The following is a 15659-nucleotide window of genomic DNA, read 5'->3' on the forward strand; positions in this document are numbered from 1 at the left end:
ACTACCAATGACAAATCTGGTCAGGTTTTGGGATCATATTTCTCAGGATATATTAAGCCATAGTATCCTCGCAGTCCTTTAAAATCCCATTGTACTATTTGACTTTCTGAGAACTTTGTGCTTGGTGTGTGGGCGTGTGTGTGCGCCTTGCCCAGGGTTTGTTCCTGCCTTGCGCCCTGTGTTGGCTGGGATTGGCTTTAGCAGACCCCCGTGACCCTGTGTTAGGAAATAGCGGGTTGGGAAATAACTGACTGACTGAAATTTGTACTGTACTTCTATATTCCCTTCAATTTGTTTACTACCCTAAAACAGCGCGAATGTTTGATGCGCTTCGTCTGTGCACACTCTGCACATACGCTTTATATACCCCATCCAGTTCACAAATCCACGCATGCGCTCTCTCACACTTTCTCTCTCTCTCTCTCTCTGCCAACAAATCTGATGCGCAACAGCGTAAATTCAAAGGGCGGGGCACGTGGCTCCTAAACCGGAAGCTCCTCCTACAAGTGCCGTGACATGCTAGAGTGTGACAGAGAAACGCGGAAACTACTAAGAAATTGCAGTGACTGCCGAATTAATGTCGAGCAGTTTGCTTGTAAATTACACCTGTGAGGGTTTACCCTGTGAAAACTGAAGGTAAGAAAGAAAAAGTTGAGGCTAACTTCTCTGAAGCAGATTTTTAAAACCCACACTTCGATGTTCAAGTAGTCACGTTGCATGGCAGGGTTCTGCTGTGAAAAGTACACTGTTCTTCGCGGAAATCCCAACGCAGTAATTTACTTTAAACTTCGGAATGTGTTTTTTTAAGTGTGAATGTTCATACGTGGAAAATGTACGTAGACTTGACTTCAGTTGGGAACCTTGTTTCATCGATACCTGAGTACTGCTAATTAATCCAGTTCTAAATGCCACATGCTCCAGCAGAAAGGTAAGAAGATTAGCTTCTGATCTAATTTACTTTGGAGCATCTCCAGGATAGTTGATTTTTTACATTTTCAGGTTAGTACTAATAAACTACCATAATCGCATGAATTTATAAATAGTTCTCTGCTGGTTTCATTGTGTTTTGTGTTTAGAGCACCACTACTTGGTCGGTGGTGACAGTCATCATTTTGGATTGGTATTTAATTTTTAGCGCAGAACCTTACGATGGCTCGTGGGTTTATCTGTGATATCAGTAAAGTAATAACCTCGTTTTGTTTTAATTTTCAACAATTTCACCTTGACATTGGTACTGGCATTACATTTCTGTAATAGCAATAGATGATTTGAAGACGAAACGTGACTTGATGATTGTCAGTTACTCCAAAATAGCCTGCTTGCTTAATTGTAAAGCGTTAGTTTAATTGTCTGTGATGTATTTCAAACCTGTAAATCATTTTTGTAGAGACGAAAAACTAAATATAGTTTATTTCTGTAATAATTCTGTGATGATGTATACATACCACTGACAAAATGCATGAGTTGTTTATTCGGTTTAGAATCCTGATATATAAATTAGAAATAATTTATTACAAGCTCCAGAATCTTGTCTTTACATCTTTCTTGCGTTGTACTTAAAATTGCGTTAATGTAAATAATAATAAAAATAGATCAACCAAAAGTAAAGAAATGAAGATGTAAATGATTTAAAAAGAAAACATCTTTACTTATCGCTGTTAATGTTTCCATTTTTGACCACAGACAATTTTACCCTTTTTAGTTTTTTTGTCTAGTTTACTAATTAATAATTAATTAATAAGAAACAAATTGAGAATGTAAAGCTGGGAAACTTCCAGATAAAAATACTTTCTCAGTTTTGCACATTAAGCCAGGAATTGGTTTTGAGCCTTATTTTTAATTTCTGAGCTTTTTACCAAATACATCAAACTGCTGAGGTCTTTGTAACTTGCAATCTGGAGATTTACTTTAAATCTGAAATTTGCTTATCCAGTTCACTCTTCCATCACAGAGTAGAGTCTATGAGGAAAATCACTGACAACAAGACAACACTGAATGCTTTTTAAAGTAAATCTTAATTTTACCATACTGTGATTATTGCTTATACACCAGGCTTGTATTTTGGCACATGGTTACAGGTATTGTCTGGTTTGGCATAACCTTTTAAAGCCCAAACATCTCTCTGCACATTCAATGCAAAAAAAAGCTTTCATGATTAATACTTTAATACAATTGTAGAATTAGTTGTTAAATAAAAGTATACAATTCTTGCATGTTTTGAGAGCCCAATGTTGTAAACAATCAATTGTCAGTTGAGAGAATGGATGAGATTATATGATTTTAAATACAGCACTATGCACAGCCATAATAATGGAACAGAAGTTTTACGTTTAACTTCAGGTTGTAAAGAACATGTCTACAGTTGTCTGTTCAAACATGTATTTTTTCTGACTGGCATATCCGGTTCGTGGTCCCTGGGAATCTGTGCCTATCCTAGCTGCACTTAGCACAAAGCAGGATCCAACCTTGCACACATCTGACTAGACATCATTCCAAAATTTAAATTTATTTAGTGTTTCAAAATATCCACCATGGCCAGATTACAAGTGAGCAACTGGACAACCTCCCAGAGGTAAACAAGACTACTAAAGTGGTACTGAGGGATTTAGAAATTGTAGAGGGAGAAGTGCTGCTCAGATTAAATAAGATTAAATCAAACAAATCACCAGGACCAGAAAATATTTATCCTCGTGTTCTTAAGGAGGCTAGTGAGTACATGTATAAACCCATGACACATATTTTTAGGAAGTCACTGTGCACTGGAGAGATTCCAAAGGACTGGAAAATGGCAAATATCATCCCATTATATAAAAAGGGTGACAGGGCAGATCCAAGCAACTATAGGCAAGTAAGCCTAACATGCATCACAGGAAAATTAATGGAAGGAATTATTAAGGATAAGATTGAGCAACACATGGCAAGGACAGGAATTCTTCTGAACAGTCAGCATGGGTTCAGAAGAGGGAGGTTGTGTTTTATTAATGCTGGAATTCTATGAGGAGGCAACAAAAGGATACGATCAAAGTGGAGCTTATAATATTTATCTGGACTTTCAGAAAGCATTTGATAAGGTGCCACATGAGAGGTTGGGCATCAAGTTAAAAGAAGTGGGAGTTCAGGGTGATGTTTTTAGATGGGCGCAAAATTTTCTCAGACACAGGAAGCAGAGGGTGATGGTGCGAGGAACCTCATCAGAACTGGCCGATGTTAAGAGTGGTGTTCCACAGGGGTCAGTGCTAGGGCCGCTGCTATTTTTAATATATATAAATGATTTAGATAGAATATAAGTAAGAAGCTGGTTAAGTTTGCAGATGATACCAAGATAGGTGGACTAGCAGATAATTTGGAATCCGTTATATCATTACAGAAGGACCTGGATACCAATACAGGCTTGGGCAGATTTGTGGCAGATGAAATTTAATATCAGTAAGTGTAAAGTATTACATATAGGAAGTAAAAATATTAGGTTTGAATACACAATGGGCAGTCGGAAAATCGAGAGTACACCTTATGAGAAGGATTTAGGAGTCCTAGTGGACTCTAAGCTATTGACTTCCCAACAGTGTTCAGAAGCCATTAAGAAGGCTAACAGAATGTTAGGTTATATAGCACGATCTGTGGAGTACAAGTCCAAGGAGGTTATGCTCAACCTTTATAATGCACTGGTGACGCCTCATCTTGAGTACTGTGTGCAGTTTTGGTCTCCAGGCTACAAAAGGACATAGCAGTGCTAGAAAAGGTCCAGAGAAGAGCGACTAGGCTGATTCCAGGGCTACACGGGTTGAATTATGAGGAAAAATTAAAAGAGCTGAGCCTTTACAGTTCAAGCAAAAGAAGATTAAGAGGTGACATGATTGAAGTGTTTAAAATTATGAAGGGAGTTAGTACAGTGGATCGAGACTTGTATTTTAAAATGAGTTCATCAAGAACACGGGGACACAGTTGGAAACTTGTTAAGGGTAAATTTCGTACAAACATTAGGAAGTTTTTCTTTACACAAAGAACGATAGACACTTGGAATAAGCTACCAAGTAGTGTGGTAGACAGTAAGACGTTAGGGACTTTCAAAACTCAACTTGATGTTTTCTTGGAGGAAATAAGTGGATAGGACTGGCGAGCTTTGTTGGGCTGAATGGCCTGTTCTCGTCTAGAGTGTTCTAATGTTCTAATATTTGTTAAAATTTTGTTAAGGGGTCTGCTGGAGCCAATCCCAGCCAACACAGGGCACAAGGCAGGAAACAAGCCCCGGGCAGGGTGCCAGCCCACTGCAGGAGAATATCCTGTACATGGAATTTTTGTTTTTGTACCACAGCCTAAAGATGTGTGAAGTTTTATTGATTGGAAATTGTGAGTATATACTCGAGTGCCCTGTCTAGGGTTGGTTCCTGTCATATGCTTGATCCTGCTGTTATGGGTGCAGCGCCCTGAAACTTTGGGTTGCTTAATGTTAGTTCAGAAAATAATTTTATTGATGGCAAATCACAGTAACTATAACTTGTAAGACATTCTAGAACCGAATACACCAATTGTGTATGGGTTCTGTACACAGTACTAATTCATAATTACATCATATAAAACTAATTTAATGTTGGACTAAAACTGTGTAACAAGCTGTAAATTACTACTTTGCTGCATTATAAACATTAGACACAAGTTCATGTTTTTCCAGCTCTCTTCGTACATTTTCAAATTTTCTTTTTCAACTGCTGATGACAAGTCTTACTTTTAAAATGTTAATGTTTTGTCCTTTTACATACGTGAGCTGTGTGAAAACCATTGAATTTGTTATAGTGGCAAATGGGGGTTAGAGTAGCAAGTGAATAGGATTTGGCAGACTGTTGCTTCTGCCATAATGGACATGTACTTAGCTAACCAGCAAAGTATAGATAAACGTATGCAGAGAACATACCATGTTTTGCACTCCATGCCATCCTAGCACATCTGGATAATAAACAGCATACCGATAATACAGTTTTTATAGAATACAGCTTACCATTTAACACTGTTGTCCTAGTGAAGCTAACAATCAATCTCCTTCATTTAGAACTTGGACTTCTAACTTCTGTGTGTAGCGCAAGTTTCACGTCTTCCATTCTGACCTTCAACAGGATAATCCACAGGGTAGTGTGTTAAGCCCTCTCCACTACTTTTTGATCAATTATGACTGTGTGACCAGATACTCCTCCCACTCTATTGTTAAATTTGCTCTTGACATCACCACCATAGGCCAAATTACTAACAATGGTGAGACAGCTTATAGAGATTAGGTTTATTAGCTTAACTCGGTGGCTGAAAGTACAGCTATTGCATCTCTAATATCAACATGTCCAAGGAGATAATGCCCTCAGGAAGTACAAGTTAGACCAGTTATTAAGGGAATACTTAAATCACACATCGGATCTCAATGAACAAAACATTCAGGTGGAAAAAATAAGTAATAGTAATACAGTGATCCCTCGCTATATCGTGCTTCGACTTTCGCGGCTTCACTCCATCGTGGATTTTAAATGTAAGCACATCTAAATATATATCACGGATTTTTCGCTGGTTCGCGGATTTCTGCGGACAATGGGTCTTTTAATTTATGCTACATGCTTCCTCAGTTGGTTTGCCCAGTTGATTTCATACAAGGGACGCTATTGGCAGATGGCTGAGAAGCTACCCAATCAGAGCACGTATTACATATTAAATAAAACTCCTCAATGATATACGATGTGCTTCCCGCGCAGTGCTTGATTGTTTGCTTTTATCTGTCTCTCTCACTCTCTCTGCCTGATGGAGGGGGTGTGGGCAGAGCTCTGTTTGCACAGAGGCTGTTTGCCTAGGGGATACGAACGCTCCTCTAAAAAATGCCGCTTTATCGCGGTGCTTCGGCATACTTAAAAGCACGTATTGATTTTTTGATTGTTTGCTTTTCTCTCGTGCTCTCTCTCTGACATTCTCTGCTCCTGACACGCATTGTTTGAAGAGGAGGATATGTTTGCATTCTTTTAATTGTGAGAAAGAACTGTCATCTCTGTCTTGTCATGGAGCACAGTTTAAACTTTTGACTAAAGGGTGTTACTTCATGTCTAGAGGGCTCTAATAATGTTAACAGTGTGGGAGAGTTTATAAGGACTTAAAATATATAAAACTAACCATACAAACATATGGTTTCTACTTTGCGGATTTTCATCTGTCGCGGGGGGTTCTGGAACGCAACACCCGCAATCGAGGAGGGATTACTGTACTGTGTAATTCATTGAGAACAAATTGATATAATAATGGTCGGTGGAAAATCACCATCCCAGATTCAACATCACAATGAATTCAAAGTCAAAAATTGAAATTGGAGGCTAATTAAACTTGTGTGAATTTTATCACGGCAATAATAATGTGAACCAGTAGTGTATATGGCCCCATGTACCTGTATGCAATCTTGACAACCTCTTAGCATGTTCCAGATGGCACTACTTGGTGACATCTGATGCACAGAGGTTCTAAATTGGATTCAGGACTGGGGAATATTTATGTCAGTCATTGACATCAATTCCTTCATCATCCAGGAATGGCTTACACACTCTGGTCACCTGAGGCCAAGCATTGGCCTGTACCAGAAGGAATGCAGAGCTCACAGCAACAGTGTAAACTCTGACAATGGCTCTAAGGATTTCATGCCAGTAGCTAACAACAGTCAGGGTACCATTGCCTAGAATGTGGCGATCTTTGCGACCACCGCGAGACCATCACTGACCCACCACCAAACTGATCATTTCTGAATGATGTTGCAGGCCACATAACGTTCACCACTGCATCTCCAGACTCTTTCATATCTGTCACATGTGCTCAGTGTGAACCTGCTCTCATCTGTGAAGAGAACAAGATGCCAATGGTGGAGCTCCCAATTGTGGTATTCTCTGGTGAGTGCCAATTGAGTGATGGGCTTTGAGCACAGGTCCCCACTACAGGACTTCGGGCCCTCATGCCACCCACATAGAGTCTGCTTCTAACAGTTTGGTCAGAAATATGCATACCAGTAGCCAGCTGGAGGTAATTTTGTAGGGTTCTGGCAGTCCTCCTCCTGTTCCTCCTCGCACAAAGGTGCAGATACTGGTCCTGCTGTTTGGTTGATGCCCTTCTATGGCTCTGTCCAGCTCTTCTCATGTAATGGCTCATCTCCTGGTTTCAGTCTCCATGCTCTTGAGACTGTGCTTGGAGACACAGCAAACCATCTTGCGACGGCACGTATGGATGTGCCATCCTGGAGGAGCTAGAACTACAGAAGAATCAGTCAGGAAGGATAAAGAAAGAGCAATTGTCTGTGGCCACCCCTTGAAAGCCACTTCCTTTTTGGAGGGTGTTATGCTGTTGCCTCTCCAGTGCACCTTTTAATCCAATCCGCTTACACTTCCTAACTGGACAGGTTGATATCCCTAAGGCTTAATTGACTTGGTGTTAGACTGTGATGATTGTTTCCTTAATTTTTTTTGAGCTGTGTATAAAGAAATACTTCCACATATATGTATCATATACATTTGTTTCTTAACATCTCCTTCTAAATAGAATAAACACCTTCTCATCCCATCAGTGAATTTGTGACAGATAATTTGATTTGCATACAGGTTCATTAAACAGGGGATTTCAAACAAGGAATAATGCTTCATTCACACTTATTTACCTGTGTTCCTTTCTGCAGCTGTGTAACGCACATGTAAATTTGACATACAACTAAAATGAAATGTGTGCTGTATGTACAGTGGGTACGTAAAGTATTCAGACCCCCTTCAATTTTTCACTCTTTGTTATATTGCAGCCATTTGCTAACATCATTTAAATTAATTTTTTTCCCTCATTAATGTACACACAGCACCCCATATTGACAGACAAAAAAAGAGTTTTTGAAATTGTTGCAGATTTATTAAAAAAGAAAAACTGAAATATCACATGGTCGTAAGTATTCAGACCCTTTGCTCAGTATTTAGTAGAAGCACCCTTTTGACCTAATACAGCTATGAGTCTTCTTGGGAAAGATGCAAAGTTTTTCACACCTGGATTTGGGGATTCTCTGCCATTCTTCCTTGCAGATCCTCTCCAGTTCTGTCAGGTTGGATGGTAAACGTTGGTGGACAGCCATTTTTAGGTCTCTCCAGAGATGCTCAATTGGGTTTAAGTCAGGGCTCTGGCTGGGCCATTCAAGAACAGTCACAGAGTTGTTGTAAAGCCACTCCTTTGTTATTTTAGCCGTGTGCTTAGGGTCATTGTCTTGTTGGAAGGTAAACCTTCGGCCCAGTCTGAGGTCCTTAGCACTCTGGCGAAGTTTTTGTCCAGGATATCCCTGTACTTGGCTGCATTTATCTTTCCCTCGATTGCAACCAGTCGTCCTGTCCCTGCAGCTGAAAAACCACCCCCACAGCATGATGCTGCCACCGCCATGCTTCACTGTGGGGACTGTATTGGTCAAGTGATGAGTAGTGCCTGGTTGTCTCCACACATACCGCTTAGAATTAAGGCCAAAAAGTTATATCTTGGTCTCATCAGACCAGAGAATCTTATTTCTCACCATCTCAGAGTCCTTCAGGTGTCTTTTAGCAAACTCCATGCAGGCTGTCATGTGTCTTGCCTCTCCTCAGTGTGTGGAGACAACCAGGCACTGCTCATCACTTGTCCAATACAGTCCCCACAGTGAAGCATGCTGTGGGGGTGTTTTTCAGCTGCAGGGACAGGACGACTGGTTGCAATCGAGGGAAAGATGAATGCGGCCAAGTACAGGGATATCCTGGACAAAAACGTTCTCCAGGTGTGAAAAACTTGTTGCCTCTTTCCTAAGAAGACTCATGGCTGTATTAGCTCAAAAGGGTGCTTTTACTAAATACTGAGCAAAGGGTCTGAATACTTAGGACCATGTGATATTTCAGTTTTTCTTTTTTAATAAATCTGCAAGAATTTCAAAAATTCTTTTTTTTTGTTTGTTAATATGGGGTGTTGTGTGCACATTAATGAGGAAAAAAATTAATTTAAATGATTTTAGCAAATGACTGGAAAATATAAAAAAGAGTGAAAAACTGAAGGGGGTCTGAATACTTTCCATACCCAATGTATGCTTCTCATTAACATCACTGCTAAATTATAGGCAGATGCATGAACATGCTCCAAGGTAGAAACCAAAAACCTTTCTTGTGTCAGTGACAAGTATTTAAATGGAAGCAAGACACTTTGTTTTGCAAACTTTTTTTCAAAGTAGAGCACTGGGTTTCACTGAAAATTGAAATTGCATGAAACATTTTGCTAATCCATACTAAACATATAACATTTTTGACCAGTTTTTGAATAGGTTTTCTTAAAGACTTCATGGCTGGCACATAATATTTAATAATTCTGGCAACTATTGACAGTTTTCTGCAGTTCAGGAAATAAAGAATTAAAGTCATTGTGCCGCTCAGAATGTTACGTGTGTGTGTGCTTCTGCAAACCCCCATTTTATGATGTAGTATTTCATATATTTTGCATCAGTTAATTAATAGTATTCTTTTGCTTGCTAATAACTTTTACATAACTGCCTGGTTAAGTGCTAGTTCCCTCCTGTCATTGTACAAAATGGTGCACCCTATAAGAATGAAATACAGATTACACTGGAAAATCCCAGTCAGTTTTACAGCATGCATGGGATCTTTTGTAATTCAAGGAAAAAAAAACAAAAACATTTTGTCATAATACATTATAGCAGTAGACTGTGCAATTTCAGGTGCACAATCCTGAAAACAACTGTTCCCTGGAAGAGATTTGAAAATGCACAACCTGCTGCTAGCTCTTACTTCCCACCTTTCCACTAATGGTTGTCTGAAAGGAGGGAAAACGTACTTAACATAACCACAGATAAATGCTCCCATAGAGACTTGTTAGGATATAGTATTAAAGGGTGATCTCTGCCATATTTTGCTAAACAGTTGACTAGATTTTCTGCCCTATTTAAAGAAATAATCACAATTTGAGATACCAGGCCTCATCAATAAGCCTGACTTAGGAGAGCTATGTTTATTTTAATAATTTGACTATACAAAATGAAAACCATGTTCTTAAGAAAGATTATCAAATACACTTTGTATACTATTTATCTAATTAATATTCTCTTTTTTCCATCAGGGTCCACAAAATGTATTCTGAAGGTGGCTCCTTTATGAAAGGGATGCTGCTGGGGGGCATCTTCTGTATTGTTGCTACTCTTCTGAGCAGTTTCAACTTTGGGCACCAGCAGCACACAGATCACCACAACCACCACCACGTCAATGCTCCAAGCAAGGAGGAACTCTTAAGGCTGCCAGAACACAAACGCATAGAGCTAAGCCAAAATATTAGAGTGTACTGTGTCATTCTTGTGGAACCTAAAGACTTGGCTTACTGGGCTGCTGTCAGGGAGACGTGGAGTAAACATTGTGACAAGGCTGAGTTCTACAGTTCTGAGGAAGTGAAAGTTTTTGAGTCTGTAAGTGTGGAAACAAAAGATCCATGGATAATGTTAAGGAAAGCTCTTAAACATGCATTTGACAATGCCAAAGATCATAAGTGGTATTTCATTGCACGTCCAACTACGTTTGCAATTATTGAGAACCTGAAATATCTTCTGCTGAATAAGGATCCTGATCAGCCATTTTACCTGGGGCACATGGTAAAATCTGGTGACCTGGAGTTTATAGAGCTCAGTGGAGGAATAGTTTTGAGTAGTGAAGCTTTAAAGAGACTTGTTGGTGTTTTAGGTGATTCTTCGAAATGCCCTGAGCAAGGTCGCATGATTTGGAAGCTGCCTGAGGACAAGGAGCTGGCTGTGTGTCTGAAATACACTGGGGTGTTTGCAGAAAATGCTGAAGACACAGAAGGAAAAGACATTTTTAACGCAAAGTCTGTGAATTCTCTTATTAACGAAGCAATGGCTCAAACACCTCAGGAGGTTGCAGAAAGCTGCTGCTCTGATGTGGCTGTAACATTCAATGGACACTCTCCAAATAATATGCATGTCATGATGTTTGGAGTTTACAGACTTCGTCCCTTTGGACACAAATTCCATGATTCCTTAGTGTTTCTGCCTCCAAAAGATTCAGATAATGACTGAGTCTACCTCACCAAAGGGAATCCCTTTCACTAGGAGAAGTGCAAAAAATAAAACAATGTGTACTAAACTGTCAGGCAGCTGAAGGAGTATTTCATTAGAACCTTTTGCTTTTTCCTGGCTATCCTTTTTGGTAGAGATGGGCAATTTCCTATATGAAGACTTTTTTTTTTTTCTTTTCTTTACGGGATAGCAGGAGTGAAACCACAAGATTGTTCCCATAGCTCATAAGTGTTAAAAAAAAAATAAATAAAAGCAAGCACAAGTTGCTTCAACACACTTTAATTTTTAACATATTGCTATCACAGTAAAAGGTTCACCTATTTGCATACTCTTGGAAAAGAAAGGAGATAAATGAAAACATATTTTGGGACACTTCTTGGAGTGCATCAGATTCATTTACTGACGGCTAAGATCTGTCAGGGTGACCAGGAGAATGAAAATGGATAATTGAAGATGGGAGTTTTTGATTTGTCTTTTGCCTTTTTTATTGTTTTTCCCCCATTCTAAACTTATGTTGTCACAATTGTCTTGAAACTTACTCTGATGCTTTAGTAGGATAAGGTTAGTTAAGTATGGTTGTCTTTTTGTTTTGTGTCCACCTACGCTTGATGGGTAGATTCTTTTCAAAACTTGCATTTATCTTTTATGCTGGCAGATTCATGAACAAGCAGGATGTACAACTCTGTGTTTTATTGGCAAAGCTCTCTTACTTGTCTCTTGATTGATGTGAACCATTCAAGAAATTTGAAGTTTAAAAGATTTGCGAAGCATAATGGCTTCTGTGATGTTAGATTTTTGCTCCCACTATCACATCTGATGCTCCATTTTTGCAATAACACTCAGGAATGAACAGTAGAATAAGTCTTTACACACGACCTGAAGTGGCATCCAAACGTGAGTATGCCCATTCTTGTGTAGCACGGCATAGATCATTTCCCTGATCTACATTAGCAGCGCCATCAGCAAGCTTTAGTTTTATGGGTAGAAAATTGTGGAACAAAATAATCAGTGTTTTAGCGTAGGTAATTTGATGTGCAACCGCAGTCTTATTTAACTAAAAAACAGAAAGCCTTCGTTTACAGCAGAGTTTCATTTGATTAAACTTAATACTTTATTGAAACCCGTTTCCTGTTGCAAATGGTGATTTGTTTTGTTTGTTTTTTTTTTTTTATATTTTGGAAAATTTGTTTAAAACCATTCTGCTTAGTTTTAGCACAATTGAAGACTATCCAGAGTAGTTCATATTTATTATTACAACTACATTCTTATTTACAGTTTGTTTTATTTTTTGATGCCACTAAGGTCATTTCTTACCTCTCAAAATGACTTCTGAGACTCATTTATACATATTGTAAAAAGAGTCTGTTGACTGTGGGGGTGACTGTTAAGACTAAATATTTTTCATCTCTGTACTAGCCTGCTGTACTGCGTACACTAAATTACCTTGGAGCTTTAAAGAATACAGCATCACTTCATACAGGTGGGTGTGCCACTGTGGTTGTTCTTGGTCTTTTACAGAAAATGAATTAACACATAAGTGCTTTTCATAAATGGACTGCCTATACACGTTTCTTGAAATCAGTCAATAATCAAATAATAATTGATATAAATTACTCCTTCAGAAAAAGAATGCAGTCCTCAAAGGGGAGAAACGTTTTTGAACGTTTTGTTTTTTAATTTGGTCTTCCCTTCAGGTTCTGCTACTTGCGTTTATATTTATTAATTAATATATACTGTGCTATAAAGATGAATGGTGAAGAGCTGAGTAAACTCTGAAAGGAGGAAATGACCAAAATATATATATATATATATATATATACTTGATTACAAATTTCTGTGTTAATGATTTTTGATATTCATCTGTATTCTTATGTATGTTTAAAATTTCATTGCTTAATATTATTTGCAAAGAAATGGATATGTGGAAAGTTTTCTTCAGAATTTGAGTAAAAAGAAGTTGATATTTTTATATGGTTCTATTAAAAGGGATTTGTTTTTCTTTCTTAACTTTAGAGATTAATCAGAAGGTGTTTCAAATACAGTTATGTAGCTGGCTACACAAACTTTCCCCTTTTTTGGTTACGTTTTTGCATTTTCTTATACTGTCCTTTTGAAGTATACACGGATCTACCAAAAAGAAGCACTGACAGTGTGTAATAGGCCTTTAAAGTGTATTAAAAACATTTTTGATTTTTTCCAGTACTGTTAATTTGATATGCACGCTACAGTAAGAATTATCCACCTTCACATATCTTCTATGAGAGTAATAAGGTTTGTTTTTTGTTTTTTTCTGTTTTTATTTTATTGATGTTATGCCCTGCAAGCGCTGGCTTTCATGTGGCAGCAAACATGCCAATCTGCACAGAAGCAGTTATTATGGGGATCCTATAAAGATAAAGACCCTTTTTTTTGGGTCATGTGGAGATTTTACTTTAGTATGGTAGGATTACCATAAATTAAATACATAGCACAGATCACACTGTGAAGCTTCAAGTGGTTTTGGAAGAAGTGGAAAGAGAAATATTTTTATAGTTTCTGCAAAAATCTAAAGAAACTGGTTAAACTGATAATTGGTTTTTGTTTAAAAGCTTAAATTATTTGGGAAACAAAGAATTAAGTGTAACTTACTGTACATGTTGCAATTTAAAATTGACTTCATATTAAAATATTTCTTTGGTACAATTTTCTTCTGTGTTTCATCATACCCTGTGGAGTTGTATTAAAGAATAGCCTACTGTGCCTAGAATTCACAAAGTACACATTTTGTCAAAAATGTAGAGTATGACATACATGTAATGTGCTGAAGCACAGAAGATGTCGTCTTTATCACATTATATCCAGAGAAGAACAAATGTACTGCAGAAGTGTTCTAGCAAAACAAATAGAAATTTAAAAGGGTTGTATTTTAAATGATATCAACATCTAACAAAAATCTCCCAATAGGTCATCACTTCATACAGAACAGTGCGTCTGTTTATTCAGCCCAGATAGAATGAAGATCTACAGTCGATTCAACAAATAAGTCACAGCCAGAATGCAGCATTTGGATTCTCAGGCCGAGTACAGCGGTTTTACAAACCATTATTGAATAATACATTGCTGTATGTTACTTGTGAATGCTAGAATCATTTTAAATCGCACAAGGAATGAATGGGACTATTTTAACATTTTTAAACTTCTCCGTTCTTCTAGAAATCCCCACCTTAGTCCTCACATTGTAATGATTTCCAAAAAAGGGCCACTCTGGAACAAACCTAGCGCGCTGTTAAACAAAAATATAATGGATGCTCAGTTAGTTTTGCAGGACCTTTTTACAATGTACTGGGCTTTTCTTTGAAGTACAGAGTTTGCCTATACTAATTAGATTATTTCAGGGAGGAAGACAGTTTGAGGTAAGGTGGTTATAATCCATGAATCATCTCACTAGAGAGTGGCAGCGTATTGTTTGTTGGTTGGCACATACAAATGACAATGTCGCCGTACTCTCTACATGTTGCAATAATGACCCAATAAGCCTATGATCCAAAAGCTGTACCCATTTTATATTTATTTTGATCTTTGAATTTTAGTTTGCAGTTATCATAAAACTAAACCAACTTATCATAGCCAAAAAATGTGGCCCGAGTTCTGAGGCAGCAGTGCTAATCACTGTGCCTCATACAACAAATGACACAGATGGAACGATAACCACAAACAAATGGGCTGCAGCTTCACCACCTGAGGCCACAGGTCCGCCACACCCTCGACTCTCTGCAGTTCGTATACAGGAGAAGGTGGGAGTGGAGGATGCCATCATCTATATGCTACACCAATCCCTCTCCCACTTGGACAGAGGCAGTGGTGCTGTTAGAATTATGTTTCTGGACTTCTCTAGCACCTTCAACACCATCCAACCTCTGCTCCTTAGGGACAAGCTGACAGAGGTGGGAGTAGATTCATACCTGATGGCATGGATTGTGGACTATCTTACAGACTGTGCGTCTCGGGGAACTGCAGGTCTGACATTGTGGTCAGCACCACAGGGGGCTGTACTTTCTCCGGTCCTGTTCAGCCAACATACATCGGACTTCCAATACAACTCGGAGTCCTGCCACGTGAAAAAGTTTGCTGATGACGCTGCTATTGTAGGCTGCATCAGGAGTGGGCAGGAGGAGGAGTATAGGAACCTAATCAAGGACTTTGTTAAACGGTGTGACTCAAGCCACTTACACCTGAACACCAGCAAAACCAAGGAGCTGGTGGTGGATTTTAGGAGGCCCAGGCCCCTCCCGGACCCCGTGATTATCAGAGGCAACTGCGTGCAGAAGGTACAGACCTATAAATACCTGGGAGTGCAGCTGGATGATAAACTGGACTGGACTGCCAATACTGATGCTCTGTGCAAGAGAGGACAGAGCCGACTATACTTCCTTAGAGAGCTGGCGTCCTTCAACGTCTGCAATAAGATGCTACAGATGTTCAGGCGGTTGTGACAAGTGCCATCTTCTACGCGGTGGTGTGCTGGGGAGGCAGCACAAAGAAGAGGGATGCCTCACACCTGGACAAACTGGTGAGGAAGGCAGGCTCTAATGTAGGC

At 38.9% G+C, this 15659-nt stretch overlaps 1 protein-coding gene across 2 annotated transcripts; it reads left to right on the forward strand.

Moving 5' to 3' along the window:
• The first annotated feature begins 502 nt into the window (after window positions 1–502).
• c1galt1c1 (C1GALT1-specific chaperone 1) lies at window positions 503–13762 on the forward strand. Of its 2 annotated transcripts, none has more exons than XM_039766070.1 (2): window positions 503–636; window positions 10120–13762. In XM_039766070.1, exon 2 carries the CDS (start codon window positions 10130–10132, stop codon window positions 11081–11083), a length of 954 nt encoding a protein of 317 aa, XP_039622004.1. In that variant the 5' UTR covers window positions 503–636; window positions 10120–10129; the 3' UTR covers window positions 11084–13762. The 2 variants fall into 2 exon arrangements, with proteins under 2 accessions (XP_039622004.1, XP_039622003.1); XM_039766069.1 differs by lacking the exon at window positions 503–636 and adding an exon at window positions 673–928.
• Window positions 13763–15659: the final 1897 nt, after the last annotated feature.

Source organism: Polypterus senegalus, chromosome 10 (assembly GCF_016835505.1).
Source record: "Polypterus senegalus isolate Bchr_013 chromosome 10, ASM1683550v1, whole genome shotgun sequence".
NCBI lineage: Eukaryota > Metazoa > Chordata > Cladistia > Polypteriformes > Polypteridae > Polypterus > Polypterus senegalus.

What these genes read in the sequence shown, in the direction of transcription:
- c1galt1c1 (XM_039766069.1), top strand. Translation starts at nt 906, where the DNA reads ATGCCACATGCTCCAGCAGAAAG. An exon ending in CCACATGCTCCAGCAGAAAG is followed by an intron (nt 929 to 10,119) that starts GTAAGAAGATTA and finishes TTTTTCCATCAG; the next exon opens with GGTCCACAAAATGTATTCTG.